At 13.9% G+C, this 17,863-nt stretch overlaps 2 protein-coding genes across 2 annotated transcripts; one reads left to right on the top strand and one right to left on the bottom strand.

Annotated features, from left to right (window-relative positions):
- Positions 1-8,317: 8,317 nt before the first annotated feature.
- Positions 8,318-8,892, bottom strand: F4817DRAFT_368739 (uncharacterized protein; the record flags this gene model as incomplete). The annotated part of the gene is made up of 1 exon (XM_049307273.1): positions 8,318-8,892. The coding sequence occupies one exon, from the start codon at positions 8,890-8,892 to the stop codon at positions 8,341-8,343; it is 552 nt and encodes a 183-aa protein (XP_049154948.1). The 3' UTR covers positions 8,318-8,340.
- Positions 8,893-9,383: 491 nt separating this feature from the next.
- On the top strand, positions 9,384-10,068 carry F4817DRAFT_368736 (uncharacterized protein; the record flags this gene model as incomplete). Its single annotated transcript, XM_049307272.1, has 3 exons — positions 9,384-9,725; positions 9,783-9,864; positions 9,921-10,068. Coding segments are annotated over 3 exons (572 nt in total), but the record flags the coding sequence as incomplete, so codon positions are not given.
- Positions 10,069-17,863: the final 7,795 nt, after the last annotated feature.

The raw sequence follows: 17,863 nt of genomic DNA, 5'->3' as shown, positions 1-17,863 counted from the left end.
AAACGTTACGCCGTATAAAACCATTCTAGTTTTAAAATCATTTTTTTAAACCTTTTTTTTTTATTATAATAATTATATACGATATATAAAAAAAAAAAAAAATTTGTTAAAAATAAATACCTTTTATTTTTAACTTTATTAAATAAAAGGTATTTATTATTTTTAACTTCGTAAAATAAAAAGTAATTTTTATTTTTATTATTATTATTATTTAAACGCGGTTTTTTATTATTAAAATTAATACTTTTATTAAATCGGGGTAAATAAATACGTAAAAAACTAAGTTAACGTTTAAATATATTCGAATTAAACATTTTTCCGCATTTTTTATTAATTTTACCATTTTTATTCGAAATTAAAACCTTAATTTTATATTAAAATTTTTTTAAAAAAAAATATATAATATTTTTATTAAAAATTAACCATATAAAACAAACGAATAAATATTTGGCAAAAATACCTTACAAGCCTTTAATTTTAATATTTTAATATTTTATAATAATTTTATAAGTTTTATTATCGTTAAAACTTATACGGTTAACGTATATTATAAACCAATATATTTTAAACAAAATATAAATGGTAAATTTAAAGAAAAAAGTTAAAAAGTTATAATTTTATAAATAATAAAAGTTATTTTAAAATAAAATTTTATTTTTTTAATTATTAAAGATATTTTTATCTGCATTAATAAAAATATTGCTTATTTTATTTTATTTTATTTAAAATATTTTTTATTTTAAAATAATATAAACTAATTTAACGCCATTTAAATCGTTTAAAATATAATATAATTTGGTTTTTTAAGTTTTAATAAATATTAAATTGTTTAAATTTATAAAAACTTTTACTTAACGCCAAAATAACGGTATATTTTTAAACAATATTTAATTATTAAAAATTAAAATAATAATATAATATTTTTTATAAATTGGCAAAAATAAAAACAAAATTAAAAAAACAATAAAAAAATAAATTTTAATTTTAAAAATATTATTATTAAATACGGTAATATAATCTTTTATATTTATAATTTTAAATAAAAAAAGGTTATTTAAATTTATAAAATCTTTATTTTTATTATTTTTTATAAAATTATTTATTAAAATGCAATAAATATAATATATTATTAAATATTATATATTATTATTTATTATTAAAAATTGTAATATTAGGTTATAATTAATTATAAAAGAATAATATAAATAATAAACGCAAATATATTAAAAAAAATAAAGATTAAAAATATATAACTTTTTATTTAAGCAATAAAAAGGTTATATAATATTAAGAAATGTAAATTTAATAAAAAAAATTAACGAAATATTTATTAAAAAATATAATAAATTTATTTTAAAAAGATTTAAAAAAGAATTTAAAATAAAAATATTTTAAAAGGTATAAATAAAAGTAAATAGGTTTAAAATATTATTAAAAAAAAATCTTTTAAATTTTAATATAATATATCAAATGTAATGTTATATATTTATAAAATGTTAATATATATTAATTAATATTATAAAGTAAAGTAAATTAAGTAAATAAGTAAGTATATTTTTATTTAATAAGTTTTTTAAATAATTTTCGGAAAAATTATTAAATTATATTAAAATAAAATTTATAAAACTTTAATAATAAATAAATATTATATTTATAAGGGTTAATTATAATATATTATATTATTATTATATAATAATTTAATAAATTTTATAAATTAAGTAAAGTTAAATAATTGTATAAAATTTAATTATTTATAAATTAGGTTAAATATATTAATTTTTAAGGTTTATTATATACAATTATATTATTAAATTAATTTAAAAAATTTTATAAAACTATATTTAATTATATTAATTATATTAAATTTTTTATCGTAAACTTATTATTATTTATTAATTATATTATTTAAAATATATTTTTTTTTTTTTTTATATATTAATTTAAAGTTTAAATTAATTAAATATATTTATAAAAAAACTTTTTTATATATTAATATAATATATTTACTAAAAATTAATAAATGTATATATACGCGTAAATTATATAAATTAACGTAGATTAAAAAATAATTAATAAACATGATTTAATATAAAACTATTTTTACCTATTATTATAAAATTAAAAAGTTGGTAAAGAAAACGATAATTTTTTAAAAAACTTAAAATATCAAAAATTTTATAGTAAATTATAAAGCTTATATATATATATATAATTAAAATGTTTAATTTAAGATTAAATTACGTAAATATCTAACAAAATTAAATAATTATATAATTTTTAACCGTAATAATTTTATTTTATAATAAGTTATAAAATGTTCGAATTTATTGTGGTTTTATTTTAGATCTTGTTTTAAGGGTTTTATTTTAAAGGTTTTATTTTAAGTTTTATTTTAAATAAGTATTAAATTTAATTAATTCGAAAATTATTATAAGATAAAACGAAATAATATAAAAATAACTTTGTTATTTTATAAAAAACTTTAAATTATTTATAAAAATTTATCGTTTATATATATTAAATAATTTTTTTATTTTAAATATTTTATTTAAAATTTTAATAAAAGCCTTATTAACAATATTTTGAGGGATAAAAAAATTAAAGGCATAATTAAATATAAAAAAAAAAAAACCTTTATTTTATTTAATTAAAAATAATGTTATTATTTTTTAAAGATTATTTAAAGTTATAAATTATTATATATAAATTATATAAGGATTTTTATATTTAAAAATAGTAAGAAGAAATATTGGATATTATAGGTTATAACGTTATAAAATTAATAAAGTTAAAAATAATACAATATTAAATATATTACGTTTATTAAATTAATTTAAATATAAAAAATAAATAAAATATTATATTAAAATTATTTTTTTTAAGGTTATTTAATAATATAAATTTTATTAAATAAAAGATATATTTAAATTATATATTGTTAAATAATATTATTAATTATATTTTTAATTTTAAAAATATAATATTTTAAAATATTTTTTTTAATATTTTAAGATTATCCTTATTATATGGTTTTAATAATTCCCAATTAAATATAATATATATTAAAAAAATAAGAAAAATTTAACAATTTTAATAATATAATTTATATTACGTTAAATATTATAATAAAATTATAATTAAAAATAAAATTATAATTATAAAATAAATATTTATTAATATTATAATATGCCATAATATGCCACATATAACGTTATAACCAATTTATTAATATTATTATCAAATTTACTAATAAACTTTAATATTAAATTATAAATTTTAATAATTTTATAATTTATAAATATATATATTTAAAACTATATTTTTAAGGTTTTAAATATATTAATATATTTACGTATATAGGTTATATAAATTAACACGTAATTAATTTAAACCTTATATTAATAAAAAAAATATTAAAATAAAACATATAAATAAAATTCTTTTAAATAAATATTTAAATATAAAAACTATTAAATAAAATAAAAACTTACTTATTATAATTATTAAAATTTATTTTTACCGTTTTTCCCTTTTTTTTTAAAATTTTACCATTTTAATAAATAATAATAATAATAATAACCTTATAAAGCTTACACCAGCAAAATAAATATATAAATATATACTTATATATATATTTTTATTTTTACTTAATTATTAAATAAAAAAAATAAAATTATTACTTAAATTAAATAAATATCTTATAAAACAACTTATTTAAACTAAATAAATTATATATATTTTAAATTAAATTAAACTATTAACCAATTTATTTAATTTATTATTGTTTTATGGTTTTTAAATATAAAATTTATCTGTTATTTTTTCCTTACTTTAATTGTTTAAAAAATTTAAAATTTTTAAAAAAAATATTCGAAATAAAAAAAAAAAGGTAAAAAAAAAATATTAATATATTATTATAATTTCGGTTATAATTTCCTTTCCTTTCTTTTTCCCTTTTCATTTTAATTATAAACGGTATATATATTTACTATTTTAATAAAATAGCTAATATTTATTTTTTTTTAAAAATATATAGTATTTTTTATATTAATATATTATAAATTAATATAAGATTTTATTAATTTTACAGTATTAATCTTTTTCATATAAAACGTTTTTAAGTTTTACTTATAAATTAAACCGTTATTACCATTAATAACAATAATAATATTACTGCCATTTTTTTAAAAAAGTTAATTAAAAAAATTTCCAACTTTAAATTATACAAAAATTCCGATAATTTTACCTTAATTAATTAAAATACTTTTATTTACTAACGCTTTACTTTTTATCTTTTTATATTAAAAAATAAATATACTTTTACTTTTATAACACAAATATTTACTTCATTTAAAATAACTAAACGATTAATTATTAATTTCTTTTTAAAAATAGTAAAATATTTTAATATTATATAAAATAAATCGGCAAAAAAAAATCCCTTTACAATTTATATATAATATTATTTTAATATTAATATATACTTTATTAAATAAACTTTAAACGAAAACGATAACCTTTTTTTACTTTTTTTTATTTCTAATTTTTTAAAAATATTTTACAATTATAATATTATTATACAATTAAAACAAATTATTAATATTAATAATTAATGGAAAAAACTTACCAACCAAAATTTTAAACGCAAAAAAAATTTAAATAAAAAATATTCTTTTATTTTTTATAAAATTTTTATTAATAAAAACTTTACCAATTTAAATATTAAAACGTAAAAAGTAAATAATATTTATATAATATAAAATAGCCTTTTTTTAATTAAATCATAAAATAGCAAAAAACATCGGAAAATCTTTATTATATATTAAAATATTTAAATAATTTTTAAAGTTATTAAAAATAAATAATTTTTTCTTAATATTAAAATAAAAAAACCCTCCCCTTTTATTAAACTCAAACTATAAAATAAAAATAAAAATAATATATAAGTTAAAATAAAAAAACCTTTTTTTCCTATTAAACTTAAGCTTTAAAACAAAGGCCATTTCGTATAAACTTAAAATAATAAAAAAAAGCATAAAATATTTATTTTTATATTAATTAACCTTAATTATTACCTTAAACTTTTTTAGTTTTTTTAGCTAATATATAAAAGTAAAAAATTATTTACTTTTATTAAAACAATTTTAAGTTTACCACTTTATATAACACCTTTACTACAGTTATTAACCTTAAAACGCGTTAAATTTTTACGTTATTACCTATTTTTATCACTTTTTAAACTATTAAAGTTATTTACTTTTTAATTGATTTATCGTATAAGTTTTATAGCTAAAAATATTAAAAAAAATTCAATAATATCGCCAGCTTTCAAACCTACCAATATTATTAATATTCCCGATAATAATTTTAATAATTCTAAAAATATTCCCGAAAAAACAACTCTTATTCAAATCTTTTTTCGTATAAATAAAGTTATACCTTGTTTTTAACTTAAAAAACAATAATTTAAAATAATTATAATAATATACGTTATTTTAATAAAGTAAATTAATAATTTATATAAATAATTTAAATTAATAAATAATTTATATAAAAAATAAATAATAATTTTTATAAAATAATATTATTTATAAATTACTTTGTTAAACTTTTTACATAAATTACCTTATAAAATAAGTATATATATTTAACCACTAAAATTACCAATAAAATAATATAATTACCTTTTATTTTATTAATTTTATAAAAGATTTAAATTTATTAATAATATTAATAAATATAATAATATATTTTTATATATTTAAAATTTTATAATTAAAATAAATTAATTAATATAAATTTTATTAAAATATAATTACATATAATTAAATTATTATAAAAATAATTTACAAATAAAAAAATATAATTTATAAATAATAGCATATAATTTACAAATAAAGCTAATTAATTTACAAATAATAATATTTATTTTATATTCTTTAATTATAATAACATACCTAATAATAATTATTTATATAAATCGAATTAACTTAAAAAAGCTAATTTAATAATATCACAATTATATAATAATATTATATTTTTATTAAAATATTAAAGAATAATAAAAAATAAATAAATAAGTAAAATAATTAATTAAATTTAACAAACCTAATTAAATAACTTAAGAAATATTCCTGCAATTTTTATATATTAATTAAATTAATTAAATTAATAATTATAATTAAATTTTATTATAACTTTTATTATATTATTTATATTATATTTTATTATTATTTTTATTATTATTTTTATTATTATTTTCCATATTATTTTTTATATTATTTTCGTTATTTGATTTTTTTTAAAAACGCTGTTAATTTTTAAAATCTAAATAATTTTTATTATTTTTATTAACTTTATATATATTTACATTTGGTATAACTTTTAAAAAGTTTATTTTTTTATAAACTTATTCTTTACGCTAATTTATTTTTTACACAATTTAATTAAATTTATTTTTAATTAAAAAATTTCGGATTTTTTCCAACCTTTTTTTTAATTTAATTAAACCACTTTACAAAAAAAATAATATTAAATTTAAGCTGCGAAGATTTTTATTATTAAATTTTATTTAAATTATTATTTAAAATTTATTATAAATTTTAATAAATAATTAAGTATAATTATTTTTTTTTATATAATTTAAATTAATTTTTGCAAAATAATTCTCGCATTATTTAAAAATATTTTCAGGAAAATATTAATCGATATTATTATTTTTAATAATAGTTTTAATTTTAGCTAAAAGTTTTATATTAATATTAAATTCTTATTATAAAATAAAATCGGAATTAAAAGAAAAAAAATTTTCCTAAAACTGGCTTCGTACGGCATTTTTATGATTTTATTATAGGTAAATCTTATATTAATTCCACTTAATAATAAAAATGTTAATTTCGTTTTTTATAACTAGTATATATATAGTTAAAAAAGCAATTTAAGAAATAAAATCGTTAAAGATTTAAAGTTTTTAATATTTTAATTATTTAAATAAACCTTATAATATTATTAATATTTATATTTTAATTTTTAAATATAAATTTATTTTTTAATGTATTAAGTAAAATATTTTAAGCTATAATTATTAAAATTTTATGCAAATATTATTTATATTTTAGCTATAATAAAAATAATTGCTAAATGTTATTATAATTCCATTTTTATTTAAATATTTTTTTTATAAAAAGGTTTAATGGGCGTTTAATAATAAAGATAATTCTTTATTTTTATTTATATAAATCGTATAAAATATATATTTTAACTTTTGTATAATATATAAATATTATTTTAAAATATTAATAGTAATATTTTTAAATTAAAAGACTTAATATTAAATAATAAATTTTAAATAATTATCGATTATATTATATATATAAAATCTTTAACGTTTAAATTTATTATAGCTGTTAATATTTTAAACTTGGTTAGGTTTATATATAATAAATTTTTTTTTTTATTTTTAAATATATTACGTATAATAATGGATTATAATAAAGAAAAATTCCTTATAGATTTTATATAATATATTTTTATATAATATTAAAATAAAGTAAAAATAATAATAATATTTATATAAATTAAAGGAAGTAATTTTTATTTTTATTCTTTATATTATTATATATATATTGTTGTTTTAATTTACTTAACTAATCAAATTTAAAGAATTTTTTTTTTAAAGTAACTTTTATAGCATTTATTTTTTCCTATTTTTTAGCTGTTATTTTTAAACGACGTTTTAAGTTAAGATTTTATCGAATTTATTAAAATTATTATCGAATAATATTATATCTTTTATTATTTAATTAGTTATATATATTTTAATCGGATAAATTAAATTAATAAAATAATAAAAAAATATTTTTTTTTAAGTTTTTTAATATAAATCCATTTTTTTATATATAATGTTACTTTTATAATTTTTAATTTTTTATTATGCGATTTAATATTTTACGTAATAGTTTTTATTAATATTTTTGTTTAAATTTATTTAAAATTTATTTAATGGTAAGGTTTTTGTGGAATTAAACGGTGATTTAACGTTTATACAGTTTAAAATTAATAAGTTTTTTTTTTATTTTAACAAAAATATTGTATAAAATAAAAAAAAAAAATATAAATAAAAATAATTAATATATATAATATAGCTTAATATTTTAAATATATCCTTTAATTATATTTATCCGTAATTAATTAAATATTTATATAATACATAAATATTGATGTATAATTTATAAAATATATAGCTAGTGCATGGCTATGTTATTATTACCCTTTTTAAAAGGTTCCGACCGATTTTTTTGATTTTGGCACAGTTGCACTAATGGTCTACCATATAGCTGGCTAGCTTATCGGGATTGATTTTAATTCGCGCAACTTTTGGCGCAATATCTCGAGCTTATCAGGATTTCCCAGATGGCGGTGGACATATGGATCATAGTTTGGTGTTGGGCCTGCCAGCTCAGGTAGTACGTCAAATCCAGTAGACCAATCGCCCTCGAGCAAAGCTTGATCATCGAGAATTGTCCACGTGCGACAATCTTCCTCAAAGGCGGGGTCATAATCCTCATCGGTCTCTCGAAATTCGTGAAACTTGTTATCTGAGCCTTGGCCATAGTACGTGCGTAGCCAGATCTCTTCATCGTTACGATCCCGCCATAGATGTAGGGCGGCTTCGCGCCGGCGAAGAGATGGCCAAGATGCAATAATCTCACGTATCTCATGTTCTGTGGGAATGTGCGTGATTGTAGTGGCTAGGTAGAACCGACCCGTTGCGTCCCAGTCTTTGGGAACTGAATCAAGCTGGAGATAGGCTCGGACCAGGTCACGCCGTTGGTCAGCTGCGGACAGCGTTGATGAGAAATCCCAATGACGCTTAAAAGGGGCAAAGCACATGTTAGCCCCTAATTAGATGAAGTGACAGGCGATGGCTGCTTACAATGAGATACTGTTCCGCGGGGAAAGCTCCCCATGAAGGGGATATGTCTGCCCTAGGTTAGATGTTTTGAAGCTGCTCTGCCACTGCATTAATTTCTAGCGTTCAGATGCCGACCGTGGTGTGTAAGATGTGTACCAGATATTGAGACAGCAGAAACAACTTCCTTTTATACGCGATACCGCGGTATAGGAAAGGGGCTAACTCAAGGGTGTTAGCATGTCTTCGAAAGGATTCAACTAGTAGATTTGGCTGAACAATCTTAAGTACTTGTAAGACTATCTCACTTGAGGGCATAGACTGATAAAACTTCTGGGATAATTTCCCAGAAGTTCCCCTGACTTTAGTTGTCCTGTTGAACTTGAGCCGGGCCTGTTATTCGACGGTAATCGAACTACATACGTTGATATTTCTGTCTCGATCCCATAGCTACCTATCCATATAGTGATCACGATGATGCTACCTAGCTTTGTATTAGGATTATTCCTGATATTCGCGGTACAGTGCCGCTATCTTGTCCGGAGAGACTGCACGTTCTCTGTCGCCGTATCTGCTGGTGATACTTGCTCGTCTCTCGCTAGCTACTGGGGAATCACCTTGGCCCAGTTTCAAAGTTACAACCCAGGTGTTGACTGCGCCAAGGATCTCACAGTCGATACTAACTACTGCATTGAGTGGGATGACGGTCGACCGCCACCTACTAGCACCACCACGACGTCCAGTACTACCACTTCAACAGCTTCAACAACACCCTCTGGGCCATCCCCTACCCAGACTGGCATTGCCTCCAACTGTAAGTCTATGTCTATATTTTAACCACGTTTATAGAAGCTAATTGAGAGTCCTAAAGGTAACGCATACTACAAGGCTGTCTCAGGCGATACTTGCCAAAAGATCGTCGAATATTTCGGCAATTTTACTCTTACGGATTTGTATATTTTATCCTGTCCACATAACTGAGTCTTCTTCCAAAGCTAACCCCCATTAGCTACAACTGGAACCCGGCTGTTGGTTTAGACTGCTCCCAACTTTTTCTTGGATTTTATTATTGCGTGGGAACAATCTCGAGTGGAAGCGTGACCACTATTACGACTGCCACTAGTTCCACTACTACAGGTCCACCTCAACCTGTGTAATAAGGGCTATAAAGGGCTTGGAATATAATTAAGATTACTAATAATTTTCTAGGGTTTTAAGGTCTTTAGTTTTCCCTTTTTTTCCAAAAGGAAATCTTAACTTATTTATAAATAATTTAAAATATATATTTATTAATTTGGTTAAGTTTTTATTAATATGTTAACTTTATTTGCATATAATTGTATAATTTTATAATATTTTTTATTTAATAAATTTTAAAATAATTATCTTATATTTTTTGTTAATTATTTTTTTTAATTAATAATTTTTTAACATTATTATTTGTATAATACCATTTTTTTTTTAAGTTTATTTTTAAACTAAAGTTTTAAATAAAAAATATAATTTTTTTTAATAAAGTTTAAAAATTTACCGGTTTTTTTAAGTTTTATTAATAAAATATTAAAATTATTTGTTTAATGTTTTTATTATTAAAATAATTAAAAGGTTTTTAAATTTAATACTTTTTAATTAATTAACCTTTTTATTTAATTAAATATTTTACATTTTTTTAAATTTATATAAAATCTTTAACTTTATTTATATAATATTTTTTAAATTTTATTAAAGTTATTTTTTATAAAATTTAATTAAAATTAAATAATATTTAATTATTAACGCGATAAAGTTTAATAAATAAAACATAAAATAAATTATAAATTTTTTATTTTTTAAATAAATAAAATTTAATAATAATAAAAAAAATTACTTTTTAAATTTTAAAAAAGCTTAATATTTTTTTATTTAATTTTTTAACAGGTTATTTTATTTTAATATTTTTATTATTTAATATAATTAATTAACTTTTTTTAAATTTTAATATTTTTTTTTTTATTAATTTAATCTTTTATATATTAATAATTTTTTTTTAAGTGTTATTATATTTTAATATAAATTTATTTTATTTAATATATATATAATTAATTATTTAAATTTTAAAAAATATTGGTAAATAAATTGTAAATTATAAGATAAAAGTTATAATTTACGTAAAATAATATTATATATAATAATGTTAATTTTAAATTATTATATATAAACTTTATTATTAATAATAAGTTTTTTTAATTAATTATTTTATAATTAATAAATGTTTAAAAATAAATTTTAAAAATTTAATTAAATTGTTTTATTTAATTATTAATTTAAAAATAAAAAATTATATTTATTTATGGTTTAATGTTTATAAATTTAAAAAAATTTCGTTATAAATAAGTAATAAATTTAAAATTTTAATTAAAAATAATATTTAAAAAAATTTTATATAATTTTTAGTAAAATTTAATAAAAATTTTAATTAAATTTATAATTTTTATTTATTTATTTTAAAAGGTATAAAATGCGTTATTTTAATAAATAAATTAATAATAAAATTTATAATAATAATATGTTATAATATATAATGTAATTTTATAAATTAAAGTAAACCATATAAAACATATCGGTTTATTTTATTGCGTTAATATTTTAAATATTTTTTTATAAAATCTTATATAATAATTTTAATATTAAACTACCAAAAGTTTCGTATAATAAATTTTAAGGTTTTATTTATTTTTATATATTTTATTATTAAAATATTATGTTTTAATTTTATAATTTTTTTTTAAAATATTTAAAATATTTATAAACGTTTTCTTTTATATAAAAGATTATTTTATAATTTAAAATTATTACTTGGATTATTTTTCTTTTTTATATATAATAAATTATTTTTTTTTAATTTTTTAATTTATTTTATAAATTTAAATAATCATTTTAAAATTAAAAGATTGTTTAAACGATTTAATGTAAAAATAACCGTTATTAAACGTATTATATTAAAATTAAATAAATGTAAAAAATGTTTTTTTTATAATATTAATATAACCGGTTAATATTTAATTTTTTTTTTTAAAGTTAATATTATAATAATTTAAATAAAATATTAACTTTTTTATTTTATGTTTTAAAACGGTAATTAATAATAAATTAATATAATAAAAATTATTACGTTTATTTTATTTATTTTTTATTTAAGATTTTAATAATTGTAAAGTAAAATAAGTTTTAATGGTTAAAAAATATTTTAATTTAATGTTATGTTTTTTTAAAATAATATTTTTATTGATTAAAAAAGTTGATAATTATAAATAATTTTTTATTATATATTTTGTAATTTATTTTTATTAAAGTTAATTTTTAAAAATGAAAAACCATAAATCGAAATTTTATTTTTTTATTTTTTTAAAAAAAAACTGTTTTAATAATAAAATTTAAAACATTAATTTTAAAGAAAATTTATAATTTAAAATTAAAATAAATAAAAATTGGGATTAATGTAAATTTAATTTTTAAATTTTCGAAAATTTTATTTATTTTTAATATTTATTTTTAATTTTTTTTATTTTTTTTATTGATTTTTATAATAGGTTTAATTATTATTAAAAATCTTTTAATAAATTATTTATAAAAGTTTATAAAGTTTATAAATTATTGCAATTTTTTAAAATTAATTAACGGTTTTTATTTTATAATATATTTAATTTTATTTTTAAATATAAAAATGTTTTAAAAGTTAATAATATAGTTTAAAAATTTTATTTTTTAAATTGTTTATTTGTATTTGTGCGGGGCAATTACGAGGTGGTATGCGGTAAATTTTTTTAAAACTTTTTTAATTATTTTGTTATATTTTTTTTAAATGGTAATATATATAAGTTAATAAACATCATTATTACAATAGTTTACATAAGTTATTAAATAAGCTATTATACTTATTTTATTTATACGTTAATTACATCATTAAAATTTATTTTAATAAACTTAAATTAAAATTTGTTAATAAAATCGGACTTACGTTTAATTGCGTTATAAACGCTATAAAACGCTTGGTTTATATTATTATATTTATGGGTTTAAAGTTTAAAAAAATAACATAAAGTTAAAGTTTTAATAAATTTTAATTTAAAACATATTTAATATATTTAACCATAATTAAAATAATTTTTTTAAAAATTAAACTTTATATTTATAATAATTTAATATTTAATAATAATATATAAAATAACTTTTATTTTTATAATTTGAAATTAATATTTTATTTTTTTTACTTTTTTATTTTTTTTACATATTTGTATAACATTACGTTATAATATTGTAAGCTTTAACGTTTAAAAACATATAATAATATTAAAAATGTTATATTAACATTTATATCCGCGCGTTTACATTTATAACCACGTACAAAATAACTTTTATTTTTATAACTCGAAATAAATATTATTTTTTCTTTACCTTTTTATTTTTTTTACATGTTTATATAACATTATGTTATAATATTATAAACTTTAACGTAATATATTTTTAAAAACGTTATAACCGGTATTATAATTAATATTATAACCGATATTATAACTGGTATTACAGTTAATTATTATTTTAAAACGTTTAAAACGCATATATTTAAACGTTTAAAACGCGTATATTTATTAATAATAAAGTTAATAAATATTTTAAATTAATTAAAATTTATTTTTAATATATTAATATTATTATTTTTAATATTATATTTTTAATATTAAACAATTAATTATAATAAAAATTGTTTAAATTACTTTAAACTAAAAATTTAAAATTATTTTTAAAATTATGTTAAAGTTATAATTGGTTAAAAAGTTATATGGTTAAAAAAGGTATAACCGTATAAACAATTTTAAATTTATGGTTTAAATTCATTAAAATAAATTAAAATAACCCACGAAAAAAATCTTTTTTTTTCCTTTTTAATTTATCAAGTTTTACATCAAACAAAACCTTACATAAATAAATTATTAATATATATTAATAATTTATTATTTATTATATTTTTAAAAATATTATTTATTATGGATTAAAAAGTAACGGGTGTGTTATTTAATTTAAAAAGTATAATAAAATATTTGTAAAGTTTATATTTATATTTAAATATTATTTTTTATTTATTATTTTATTAAATGTAAATTAAATTAAATTTGGTTTTTAAGTTTATTTTAATAAATTATTGTAAAATTTAAAATTAATTTTATATTTTTAATATAAATGGAATAAAATAATGTATAAATATTATTATTATATTTAATTTTTAATAATTTATTATTAAACGAAATAAATTTTTAAAATTAAGTTTTAATATAAAAAATATTAAAAATATATAAAAGAAAGTAAATTTATAAATATATTTTATGTTAAATATATTTTTTAATTATAATTTAAAAGTGTTAAGTTTTTTTTATTTATAATATAAAAAAAGTTTTATAAAAACGTTTTTTTTTTATTAAATTAATAATATAATTTTATGGTTAATATTTAAAAAAACGCTTTTTGATTTTTTTATTTATTATAAGTATAAATTTTTTAAATTTTTTAAATATTTTTAAAAAAAAGTCATTATAATTATATTATATTAATATAATATATTTAATAATAGTTTTTTTTTATATAATAACGTTGGTAATATTTAAATAAAAAATATATTTTATTTAAATTTAAAAAAATGTTTATAAATTAATAAATTTTTAATTATTATTATAAAAAAATAAAATTATATTTATTATTTATAATATTAAATTTAAAATTTAAATAAATATAATGTTTTATTTAATGTTTAAATATTAAAAAGTTTATATAATAATAATTTTTTTTTTTATATAAATAATATTAAAAAATATAATTATTTTTAGCATATTTTTTTTTATTTTAAAAGAATTTTATAGTTTAGTTTTAAATATAAATATAATGGGTATAATTGTTTTTATATTAAATAATATTTTTATAAAAAAATTTTATTTATTAAATATTAATATTATTTTTATTAAAGGTTTTTTTTTTAAATAAAATTTTTTTTATTTTTTTTTGTAATTTATTAAATTTTTCGGTTAATTATTTAATTACGGTAAATTGGTATAAATAAATATTTTATTTTTATTTTTTATTTTAGTAAATTTAAACCATAAATTTGATATTATTTATGGGGTTATATTTTTTTTAACCACACCATTTTTCAACCAATTAAAACCTGGAACAACTTTTTAAAATAACATTAAATTTATGGTTTAAAGTAAGTTTAAAACCCCACACATTAAAATCATACGTTTAACGTTTTAAAATAATAATATTAACAATAACATTAATAAAATCATTAAAATAATAATATTAACGCGCGTTTATAATAAGTAATAATTAATTATACAATCGTATTAACTTTATTATTAAGTTTATTAATTAAATTTACGCGTTTTAAGTTTTTTAAAGTGTTAAAAGTGGTAACAACAATCGTAACACCGGTCGTAACGCGTTGGTCGTAACGCGTTAACCGCAACACCGGTTGTAACAAACGTTAAAGCCGTAACAAACATTAAAACCTGGTATATAAAATCGTATAAATATATAAAAAAGGTTAAAAAGCTTAGATAATAACTTTAAATTATTATAAAAAAGGATTTTATACGTGGTTATAAAATATTAAATTGTTATATTTAAATACTTTACATAAAATTTAATATTAAATAAATAATTAAAACGTTAAAAATTTTTAAACGTTAAAACTTAATATATAAAAACGTAATACCGTACAAATATATAAAAAAGATAAAAAAATAAATTAAATATATTACTAGCTTTAAATCATTAAAATTAAAGTTATTTTGTACATTATTATGGTATATTAAATTATCGTAAATGTAATGTTTAATTTTTTCATCATTAACGAGACCGTTAAAGACTTTTATAACGCTATATAACTTTAAACCAAATATTTTCGAATGTTTTACCTGTGACCCATAAGTATAAACACACGGACCACGCGTTACGTGGCGCAAACAGGCGTAACTTGCTTCGAAAATATCTGGTTTAAAATCACTTAAAATAACTTATTTTAATATTTTATAAAATATAATATAAAAAATTTTTAAAAATTTAAATTATTATTATTAATTTTAATAATAAAATAAAATTGGTTAATTTTTTTTATTATTATATTTATTTTAATTTTTTTTATAAATAAAAAAATTAATTATTTATTATTATTATATTTTTACTTAATTAAAAAAATTTTATAATTTAAAAGTATTAATAATTTTTTATTATTAATATTTTTTTTAATAAAATAAATAAAAATATTATAAATGTTACGTTTATATTATTAATATACTTTTTTATTTTTTTTATATTAATTAATATTTATTTAATTAATTTTTTAAAAAACTTTTTTATTTAAAATTTATTAATTATTTTTAAAATCAAATTTTAATTTATTAGTAAATTTAAACTAATTTTTACTTTTTAAAAATTAATTTTAATTTAAATTAAAATAAGTTTTTTTATTATAATTTTATTAATTTAATTTTAAATATTTCGTTATTAAAATAAACTTTTTTTTTATTATTAAAATTTTTAAATTAATTAATATATTTTTATAAATTTAATTAATTTTTTAAATTATAATAAAAATAATTTTATTATTATTTAAAATTTTACTTTATTTAAAATATATTAATTTAATAATTTTATTAAAAAAGATTTTAATAATATAATTTTAAAAAATAATTTTAAATTATTAAATAATTTTATTAAAATTTAAAAACTCGATAATATATTAAATTATATTTTTTATATATTTAAATTTTTATATTTTTTTAAATTTTTATATTTTTTTAAAAAAAATGTTAAATTATTTTTATAAAACTAACATATAATTAATTTATTAATTTATAAAATAAAACCGTTTAATTTAATTAAAACGTTATTAATATTATAATTAAATTTTATTTATAAATAATAATTTTATTTAATTAATATAAATATAATTTTTAAAAAAAATTTTCGTATAAACTTTTAAATATAATTTAACCTTTATTTATTAAATTTAAAATTTAATAAAATTTTTATTATTATATATAAATAATTTATTTAAATATATTAAATTAATAATTGTAAAAACGGATTTAATAAATTTTTTTAACATTTATAATAATCGTTTTTTAATATTATTTATGCGTTAAAATTTTAATTTTTATTTAAATTTATTAAATCTTAAAAATAAAAGTTTATAAAATAATTTTTAAAATAAACTTTACAATTTTTAATTATTATTATTATTATTAAAATTTTTTAAATTTTTTTTTAAAATTTTTATTAATATATAAAATAATTTTAATCTTTATTTTTTTTTTTTAATATAATAAAAAGTTTAATATATATTTTTTTAAATTAAATATAAATATTTTCCAAAATTTATTTAACTTAAACGTTTTATAATATTTATATTAATAAAATGTTTTTAATTTTAATTTTTAAATTAAAATATTTAAATAAAAATATTTTTATTATTATTAATTAATAATTTTAAAATAGTTAATTAAAAAAAAGTTTTAATATTATTATTTTTTTTAATATTTTATAAAATTAAATTTATAAAAATAAATTAATTAATTATTAATTTTAAAATAAATTTAATTAATATAATTTTTATATAAGTTTAAAATTTTTTTAATTATTTTTAAAAATGTTTATTTATATATATTAAATTAATATATTTTTAAATTAAAAAGTTATTAATTTAACCTTTTTTTTAAATAACTTAAATTAAAATTTCATCGACAAACAGTCGCAAGCTTTTGATCCGTCTCGAAATTTTGTTATGGGAGGTAAAGGCCAAAAGGGGATTAGGGGCCAAAAAAGGGGGGGGCAAAAAAAAAAAAAAAAAAAAAAAAAAAAAAAAGGAGGTTTAAAATTAAAAAAAAAAAAACTAAAAAAAAAAAATAAAACTATGGTTTA

This window comes from Daldinia loculata (genome assembly GCF_022478755.1).
Source record: "Daldinia loculata strain CBS 113971 unplaced genomic scaffold F4817scaffold_71, whole genome shotgun sequence".
Lineage (NCBI taxonomy): Eukaryota > Fungi > Ascomycota > Sordariomycetes > Xylariales > Hypoxylaceae > Daldinia > Daldinia loculata.
Note: the sequence above shows the minus strand (reverse complement) of the source record. Positions and strands in the feature narration are given on the sequence as shown.